Genomic DNA, 9699 nt, shown 5'->3' with positions numbered 1-9699 from the left:
ACTCTCAAGTACCAAGAGCACATTTCTGTCATGTCTGAAACGCATGTAAAACAGTAAGGTCAGTATTCAGGATCCTACCCAAGGCTGAGCCTGGGATGGTGCAAATGCTTGTTTACTGCTTTAAGTACTTGGGGAGTGAGGCTGCAGGTATGTGATCTCGCCCATCTCAGCCCTGTGCTATGGAAAACAACATGAGGAATGAGCTGGAGGGATTCTAAGATATCTTCCATCGGTTTAGCTTAGCTTGGGTAATTGGTAGGGGCCTGGCATTTGCACAGGTAAATCAGGGTGAAATCACCTCAAAGTGTTTAGGGTGTGGATTTTTGGATGTGACGCAAACTGGTGCATAGAGGAGAGGGAAGGGGAGGACTGCAGGGTCACAGGCTGACTTGGCTGACAGAGGTTTGCAATGTGTAATGGCCAAAATTCCCTTACCTCTGCACTTGGATACCAGCTGACACCTCCAGTTGGCTTTTGCCACCCTTCTTACCCAAATCACTCCCTTTAAACCTGTTTCTAAGGGGTGTGAGGCTCTGTGCCTTCATCCTCCTCACTGGATTACCCTTGTACATGGGCACTTCTCTCCCCTTGCAAGTCTGGATCAGGGAGACTGTTCCCACGATGCAGAGAGTGGATGGGTGCAGAGGCAGAGATGCACCTCAGGTCCTGCAGCACTGTGGTAGGGACAGCGGGGTTGCACGCTCTTCTCCTAAGCTCCAAGGCAGGTGTCTTCAGCCCTCGGTTGACATTTCTCACCTGCCAAAGCCTGTGGCGTGTGCCCCTTTGGAAATGTCCAGACGTGGATGTATGCTTTGGAACATCAGCATTAGCTGGTCTTTGTTATCAGTCTGGGCTCTGACTGCAGTCACCCCCTGGAAGGGACTAATCACCCCACTGGTGTGACAGGCTGTTATTGGTCTTGATGGGGCAGGAGGAGAAAGGCTGGGATGTATCCCAGAGCATACCCATGTTGTTTGTCAGCCCATTGGCTTTTCCTCCCAACACTGATATTTAGCTTGACAGAGGTAGCCAGAAACCTTAACTGCTGCCTGGGTACATGTTGAGTGAAGCCCTACTGTGTCCTTGTGTCTCTGGCCTGCTGCAAATTATCCTCCTGGCTCAGCTTTACATCTGTTGGCTCCAATATCCAGGCTCAGCCAGTGGCTAACCCTGAGTGCTCCCCGGAGAGGCAAGCAGAAGGACCCCAGCAGGCAGGTGCAGGGTAACTGGCTCCCATATGGCTCTTATCCCCTTCCTCCGTGCTGCAGAGGCTGGGGAGATGACTGGACCACTTTGAATATGCTTAGCTCTTAAGGACGTGTCTCTTCTAACACTGTGCTCTTCTCTATTAGTAAATGGTGTGTGTTACTCCAGGGGAAAAGGAGACTGAGATCAGCATGGGAAAGGAAGAGCCTTTGGAGCAGTGGAGCCGATGCTACCGGCTGTCCCAGCCTTTTCTCCTGCCTGCCCTTGGCAGGCCAGGGGAGAGGGAGGTGGGGTGGCCTTGCAGATGACAGTGCTCTTCAGGAATCTCCTGACATACAGCTTGACACTGTCTCTGGGTCCTTGGGAACCTGGGACAGGCTCCTGGCACTGTGTTTCGGCAGTGCCCTTTCTGTCTAGAGTGGGACATGTGCCAGTCCAATACGAAAAGCAGAAACGATGCCATCAGTGGCACCCACAATAGCACCTGACCCAAAATAGCTTCCTAGAAAAAAACAGGGAGGCTGATTAGGTTAGACAAGCCTGAAAGAGAGAAAGATGTCCAGCTGACGATTGACAGGTGTAAGTCTGTGAGCAGGGGCTATAAATCCCACGGGTGAGCTCTCCAACCACCCTTTGGGGAAAGACAAACAGCTGCGGGGAGCACTCGGGACCTGCTTTCAGTGAACCATGGGGCTCAGTGATCAGGAATGGCAGCACGTCCTGACCATCTGGGGAAAGGTGGAGTCTGACCTCCCTGGCCACGGGCATGCAGTTTTAATCAGGTAGGCAAGAAATGTCAGTCCTAAGTGTAAAGCTGAAGAGCTTTTGATGAGACCAAGGAAGGTGTATATTTAGTAGGGGGACTTCTGTTTGTCAATGTTTCTTTCAACAGGCTGTTTTCTTTCTGGTAGGGTGGTGGTTTTTACCATTGCTATGGCTTCTGGGTTAAAAGTTACTCACTGGCAGAGTGGCTGTTCTCCTGTCTCTCCATCTGTCTGTGGGTGCAGGAGCAGGCCAGTGCTGCTTTCAAAAGATGGTGGGACTTTGTCACCCCCTGTGCCTCTGCTGTCAAAGCTCTGCTTCAGATCCTCATTGCCCAAGCACCATGGCAAGAAATGCTGGAGTGAATTGTGTATCCTGGGCCTTCAGATGCTCTGCAGCAAGGATGTGGGGAGGCAGGGAAGGACGGGAGAGGAAAACCACCTCTGTGACAATCTTCTCGGAATCTATGATTTCAGTAAAATTAACTTTGAAGTACCTCTCCTCACCTCAGTCTCACCTGGAAGAGCCCTGTCCATCCTGCTTTTTGGCCAGAAATCTGGGTGGTTACAATTGTCCACTTCCTGATGATGAATTTGAAGTCTGGGTGTGAAACAAGGCACATTCTTCCCCTTGCTTCCCTCCTCCATGATCCTGGTGTCAGAGCGGGAGTGCTTGTGTGGTCTCCATCTGAGAGGACCCGCCGCCCCCTTGCTGTCCTTAAGAGGGGAACACCCCTGGTGCCAGCAGCAAGTCATGGAAATGCAATCTGAAAGGGATCTCAGGGCTGCAGAGTGGGAAACAACATTGGGTGGGCACTGGATCCTAGTCTGTCCTTAAAGACCATCAGGGATGGAGACTTTGAGGAGGCTCTCTCCCGATCTCTCCCTCAGCCTGTGCGCAGTACAATGTGCTGGAAGGGTACAGATGCTGAGGAGAGTGGTGGGGGATACGGCACCTGCTTGAGGGATTTCCTAGCCTAAGCACGGCTAAAGGACCCCACCCCACCAGGCAAGTCCACTGAACACTGAAATCTTTGAAAAGCTTTTTCAAAGATGACCCAAAGCAGGGGACAGTTCTATTTACCTTCTTTATCATGGCCCAGTTCAGTTACCATTTGAAGGGAAAGGAGAGATGGGGGCAGCTGGGTGGCCACATGATGGCTCTCCCCTCATGTGGTCCAGAGCAGGCATGCTGGAGAGGTAGCAGGACCTGAGCACTCCCCACCAGTCCAGCTCTGTGAGGTGGCTACTTTACTTCTGGAAATGCCACTAGGCAGTAAAAGCAGTTTCCAACTGGAAAGGTAATACCATTTTTCTCACAGGTATTGTAGGGCAGAGCATTAAATAAATAGATGACACCCCTGTGACTTCGTGCTCCCCAGCCAACCCAGGTCATTTCTTGTTCCTTCAAGGGGTTTCTGAGGGAGGAGAGGGGCAGGGGAAGCCCAGCAGCTCATAGTTTAGACATGTACCCACATGTGCATTGTTAAAGACTTCTAAGGTAGATGTCACATCCTGGGAATATGTTTAGAAAATACTGATTCAACTGGATATTTTCCAAAGGAAACAACAAAATACTCCTCAGAATAATTTTCAAGTGTCTTGGGAGTATAACATCTTTGGCAGATATGATTTAACCTCAGCCAGACACGATGGAGGGAGATTTTTAGAAATAACTCCATCCCATTTCAAGGTGCAAGGTTTTTTCATCTCTCTGGGTGGGACACAACCATGGAAGGTTACAGGAAAAAAGGAAAGGCCGATAGTGGTGTACTCAGCACCTGGTAGAGTACAGAAATCCTTGAGAGACCTTTGAAATGAAACGTCAGCAAAGACTGGTCACTCATCTACAGAATATTTTGCCACAAAACAGCTTGTGTTTTCCATGTGCTTGAGGTATTGTTTTGGAGGCAAATCATTTGCAGCTCTGGGTGACTGTGCCAATCACAAATCTTTGTCATTGCAAGTGCTGTAGTATCTCATAAGGGTTTCTGCGTGCTCTGCTTGGCCTCTGCTCTACGGGGGGAAGAGGAGGAAAATTTTTCACTCTGGTTCAGCAGGAACTGTGCAGTGAGATGTGCAGAAACCTTGGTTCAGTGTGTTTTGCTCTGACAGAGGGCTCAGTGCTCCTTTGCCCTGGGGGACTCCCCCCGAGGGCTGCTCACCTCATGGGTGCGGGGCAGGGCACTGGGCCAAAGAGACTAGAGTGGGCAGGCGGGAGGGACAAAATCCTGACGCTAAAGCCGGTTTTCCCCAAGTGGGACTGCTGAGCTGGGCCCGGCAGTCAGCCCTTTGGTTCCCGGTTGTGGAAAGGGATGAATTTACCGTGTTCAGTTTTGGGCTCCTCACTACAAAAAGGACATTGAATTACTCGAGCATGTCTAGAGAAGGGCAACAAAGCTGGTGAAGGGTCTGGAGAACATGTCTTATGAGAAGCAGCTGAGGGAACTGGGGGTATTTAGTCTGGAGAAGAGGAGGCTGAGGGGAGACCTCATCGCCCTCTACAACTACCTGAAAGGAGGTTGCAGAGAGCTGGGGATGAGCCTCTTTAACTAAGTAATAAGTGATAGGACAAGGGGGAATGGCCTCAAGTTGTGCCAGGGAAGGTTTAGACTGGATATTAGGAAGTATTTCTTTACAGAACGGGTTGTTAGGTGTTGGAATGGGCTGCCCGGGGAGGTGGTGGAGTCCCCATCCCTGGAGGTGTTTAAGAGTCGGGTTGACATAGCGCTGAGGGATATGGTGTAGTTGGGAACTGTCAATGTTAGGTTAATGGTTGGACTAGATGATCTTCAAGGTCTTTTCCAACCTTGATGATTCTGTGATTTCTGTGATTTGTTAGTGTAGGTTAACCTATACTTACACCATACAGTGAAGAGTCTGGCCCTTATGGCAACATACTTAGGAGGAATGTCCAGTTCTAGATGGGACGCTTATCCATTTGCTCCCAAGGACTTTCTGAGGTGCCGCAGTTCCCAATGGAGGAACCACACTGCTGGCAGCTGGGCTGAGCTGGGGAGTGGGAAAAAAGGGAAGAAACCAAAGTCCTCTGTGTCTGCAATCACAGAGTGGGGGCACATTAAGCTGTCCCATCCAGCTGATGTTCAAGAACACCTGAGCTCCAGTTGTGAGGGACCTGAGGCTGGGGGCTGATCCCTTTTTTTTTGTGTATGAGAAGCCTCTGGAACTCTCCTTTCCTGGTTAATTCAGAGATGGCCTGGGAAGAGGGTCCTGGTGAGACCCAGGGATCTACAGGTTGGCTCCTAAGCAATAGTAAGTCCATGAAGACAGGTGGTTTTGTTTGGTTTTGTTTTTCCTTCAGATGAATGCAAGAACTCACTTCTCAGTACCATGACCAGCCTTGTCTCTTGTCTCTATCTTAATACAGTTGACATAACCCAGGGGACTGGTGCCAAAAAGTTAGCAGAGCTATATAAAAAAAATATGGACACTTGCTATGTTGCTCTAGTTTGACGTGTTTAGGGCAGTGTCTCTGTCACAGCCAGAGGGAATGGAAAAAGACAGCAGTGATTGTGTTAGGACATGTGTAAGAGGATGGGATTAAAGTAGATACAACACGCAAAGGGAGGTATGCCAGGAGTTTCTGTTCTCCAAAGACAAGAGGCTTTTTATCATTTGTTAATGATAAAAAGCAGCCTGTATGAATTAAATAGAAAGGCAACTTCTGCACACAGTGTCATCAGGTTGTGGAACAACCTACCAGAGGAAGGATGAAAACCACATAAACCAGAATCAGAGTAGGGTCAGATGCTTCCCTGGTTTATATACATGCTAAAAGGAATGATTGTGAATGGTGGTAACTTGGAAAGGATCTAAAATGTCTGAGTTCCCAGGCTGAAGTAGTCTCTGCTAGCAGGGACTAGCTAACAGCTTGCTTTGGGGAGGGAAGTGGGTTATCACACCTTTGCCTGTTCACATACTCTGAAATACCTGGACCAGCTGGACCTCAGCTCTGGCCTGGATGACAGCTCTCTCAAGTCTCACAAGTCCCTCTACTTTTGTCCACAGACTCTTTCAGGACCACCCTGAGACCTTGGAGCGCTTTGAAAAGTTCAAAGGCCTGAAGACCCCTGATCAGATGAAGGGCTCTGAAGATCTGAAGAAACATGGAGTTACTGTCCTTACCCAGCTGGGCAAAATCCTGAAGCAGAAGGGTCATCATGAGTCAGAGTTGAAGCCCCTGGCTCAAACCCATGCAACCAAGCACAAAATCCCTGTCAAATATCTGGAGGTATGGAAAAGGGCAGGGAATCCTGCTGCCTGATGTGTAGTGAATGTGTGCAAGACAGCTATGTGAGAGCTGTGCTTTTATTTACTGATGGCTAGTTGGACTTCAGTGAGCTCTCCCTCAAGTCCAAGGTCTCTCTGTACAGGCAGGAGGAGACACAGAAAGGGCTCATGGTATGCGAATGGTATGTGAATATCCAAGTTTAGATTTCCCATTCCTAACACCACATGCAGTCTGAGCAACCCTTGACAATAATAAACCAGCCCAGGCAGCCTCTGCATGCCTGGGAAACTACATTACATAACAACTGTCAGTGGCTGGACACGAGGGACATACAATTTTAGAGTAAGCCCTGGAGGATCCATTGGAGACCAAGACCCACAAAACTAAGTGTTGCACAAACACAGGGCATGAGTTTTTGACCTTAAGGGATGAGGCAGACAAAGACTGGGAAGGGCCATGGTCTACTCAAGGTCATGAAGCAGATAAGCATCAGAGCTAGGAATAGAGCCCAGTTGTTCTGCCCAGCCCAGACTCCTTGCATGCTAGAGACCTCCCTGCCCCTCCAGAGACTGTGGGAAGGGCTACTGAATTAGCTCAGAGATATTTCCAGGCTCTGCAACCTATTTATTAACCTGTTTTTTCTGAAAATATACCTTGAGTGTCCGTTCAGTTTTCTCTCTCTCCTTCCTTCCTCACAGTTCATTTCTGAAGTCATTATCAAGGTCATTGCTGAAAAGCACTCTGCAGACTTTGGGGCTGATACCCAGGCTGCGATGAAGAAGGCCCTGGAGCTGTTCCGAAATGATATGGCCAGCAAGTACAAGGAGTTTGGTTTCCAGGGTTAGCACATATGCACAGAGAAACACCATGGTGGAGGCCTGGCCATGCACCTTAGAGTAGCTTCCCCAGCACTGTTTTGGACATCTCACAATTGGCCATCCAAGATGTGTGGGAAAGCTTTGATGAGAGGCCAAGAATCACTCCAGGCAGCATAGAAGCACTCAGAGTGATATCCATGATAAACTGTTGTTTCCTGGCTTCATGTATACAAGAGAAATAATTTGCTTTCTTAGGAAAAATAACGTAAGGGATTATCTGTGAGCTTCTGCCTATCCTATCCCCTTTTTCTTTCTCCCTCTCTGAAACCCAGTCTCATCTGGGAGGCAAATGGCATGGCCAGAAATGAAGGAATGTGGAGGAACAAGGGGAATGTTGAGGAGTGTGGTAAAGGAGAGAGTGAAGGGTTGACTCAAATAGTATGAGAAGGATGTCAGGATGGGAAGCAGGGTTACAGCATCCCGTTCCTCCCACAGGTGAGACTGTTAGCAGGTTACTGTGGAGAGCTTCCAGCATAGTATTACCTTGCTTTGTGGGGGTGAATGCAGCCAGTCAGTCTCTAGGTCTGTCAGCTCAGAAACTTGCATTAGTTGCTAAACTCATATTAGCAAAACTGTAAAGAGCAGTACTCCCTGCATTCTATAGGTTTCTGGTAACTGCTGCTGCGCATCTGAAGTTCTGTTGCACCGGGAAGTAAAGTACGTGTTTCTCAGAAAATAAAAATTCCTGCACCAGTGTTGTGTGTTTGTTCCTGGCTTTACAGGCACTCCAGTGAGAAGTGGGGGAGATGCAGAAAGCGGAGAGGTGTTTTGTATATGTATCCAGCTGCACCACATTCTGTGGTGTCAGTCCATGACTTGAGCAGCACATAACATCTCTCTCAGCCAGGGGACTCGGAGCACTCAGATGTCACCATGGGGTCATGACCTGGTTACTGGACTTCACAACATGAAACAGCAGCCTAGACTCAGTGCCTCAGAGCTGAGAGAAGTGCTCCCTGACTAAAGGCCATGGCCACTGCTGTGTTGGGGTGACCGTAATAAGGAAAGGCCCTTTGCTTATTTATGGGGAGGTAGCACATGCAAGTGGCCTCTGGTCCCAGCAGCAGCACTGTGCGTTGCTCCCTCCAGACAATGGAAAGCAGGGCTGATTAGCCCAGGAGGAAGGTTGCAATGGCAGTGTATGGTCTTAAGACCCAAGCTTTGGTCTCTGTATGGTTTTGCATTTTTTCTGAGGTGTCTCTTAGTGCATGCTGCACTGTGTTTACAGATATATACCCATGTCCTGTGGGGGGAGCTTAAGGGACAGGCACAGTGACAAGGCACTTACCTTTGCCCATTGCCCTCTCCCCATCCTGGTACCACAGTGAGGTACAAGTGACCTAATATTACTGAGGTGGGGGAGAGGCTGAGGGCCACATTGTACCTAAGGCTGCCCAAGGGTTAGTCAGAAATGGCTGGGGCCTGAAAAGAGTTTTTGAGTGCAAAGTCTTGACCTGACACCCCAGAGGACTAGCTGACTCTTTGGGAATTGTGCAGTGTCTCTGGCTGGACCTAGTCAGAGATGCAGTTATACCCCACAGTGAGCACCGGGGTGTTCATTCCCTCCTCTTCATCCATCCCCATCATCCAGCTCAGGACCTCAGTAGTAGGGTGCTGCAGTCTCTTCTGGCATATGCACTCAAGCTGTCTCCATGCAAATAGCAAGGTGGATGAGCAGCATGCTGTATATTTGCACAGGGTCAAAAGCATTCATGGCAGGGTTTTATCTTGGCACAGCAGTGGGATGCTACAGAGAGGCAAGAATCTGGGTCATGGCTAGAGGAGATTCATGGAGTTGACACGGCTGCTTTTTTCTGGTATGGAGAAAGTAATGCCAGAGACAGTGGGAGGGCAAGCATGAGAAAGAAAAATGAGGTGCTCAGTGTTAGGAGCTACTAGTAGGGTCTGGTTCAAAGCACCCCCTGCTACACTGTGTGCAATGAAGAAAGAGGAGGAGCCACCAGATCCCTTAAAAATCAATCCTGAACCAGCGTGATCTGCTGTGTCTTTGGCCACAAAATTTCAGTCTCTGAAAGGAGAAGGAATGAATTCCTTCCCAGAACAGAACATCTCTGATTTCTTGCTCTTTACAAATCCTCACTTTACCTCTGTGAGCTTGCTTGGGATTTCAACCTTTCAGAGAGGGTCACAAAAGCATATGCTGTCACCTAGATGAAGTTACAGCCAGGTGGTCCCTGGCTTAAGCAACTTGCTTCGTCTGACTCCAGTCTAGTCTGCCTGGCTTTGCGCGGAGGGCAGCCTATTTAATTAAGGTCTAGAATTGCCTGTCCAACACAATAAGATTTCCTGCCAGTGACAACAGGCTCTGCTTTAGGATTAAAAGCTCTGCTACAGCAGCTGCCTCTGTCAGTCTGAGTGGGGCTGGAATCGTCTCTAGATATTTTTATGTAGGGCAATGTGGTGGAGGAGGGAGGGTTTGCATATATGTTGTGCCTAGCTACTGGTTATTAGGTACCTGGAATAAATATTGGTCCACTGGGAGCACTGACCCTTCGCTCTGCCTGCCTTACTCCACTGTGTCAGTGCTCTAGGGGCCATCCTTAAATCTGTGCTGGTCAGATGTGGGGCCTGATGTAGGTTT

General features: G+C 49.1%; 1 protein-coding gene across 1 annotated transcript; it reads left to right on the top strand.

Moving 5' to 3' along the window:
• The first annotated feature begins 1769 nt into the window (after positions 1–1769).
• MB (myoglobin) lies at positions 1770–7792 on the top strand. The gene is made up of 3 exons (XM_074826518.1): positions 1770–1988; positions 5997–6219; positions 6918–7792. The coding sequence occupies exons 1-3, from the start codon at positions 1894–1896 to the stop codon at positions 7062–7064; spliced, it is 465 nt and encodes a 154-aa protein (XP_074682619.1). The 5' UTR covers positions 1770–1893; the 3' UTR covers positions 7065–7792.
• The last annotated feature ends 1907 nt before the right edge of the window (positions 7793–9699 follow it).

This window comes from Strix aluco, chromosome 5, assembly GCF_031877795.1.
Source record: "Strix aluco isolate bStrAlu1 chromosome 5, bStrAlu1.hap1, whole genome shotgun sequence".
Taxonomy (NCBI): Eukaryota; Metazoa; Chordata; class Aves; order Strigiformes; family Strigidae; genus Strix; species Strix aluco.
This window is presented reverse-complemented; position numbering and strand designations above follow the sequence as displayed.

What these genes read in the sequence shown, in the direction of transcription:
- MB (XM_074826518.1), top strand. Translation starts at nt 1,894, where the DNA reads ATGGGGCTCAGTGATCAGGAATGGCAGCACGTCCTGACCATCTGGGGA. An exon ending in GGGCATGCAGTTTTAATCAG is followed by an intron (nt 1,989 to 5,996) that starts GTAGGCAAGAAA and finishes TTTTGTCCACAG; the next exon opens with ACTCTTTCAGGACCACCCTG. An exon ending in TCCCTGTCAAATATCTGGAG is followed by an intron (nt 6,220 to 6,917) that starts GTATGGAAAAGG and finishes CCTTCCTCACAG; the next exon opens with TTCATTTCTGAAGTCATTAT.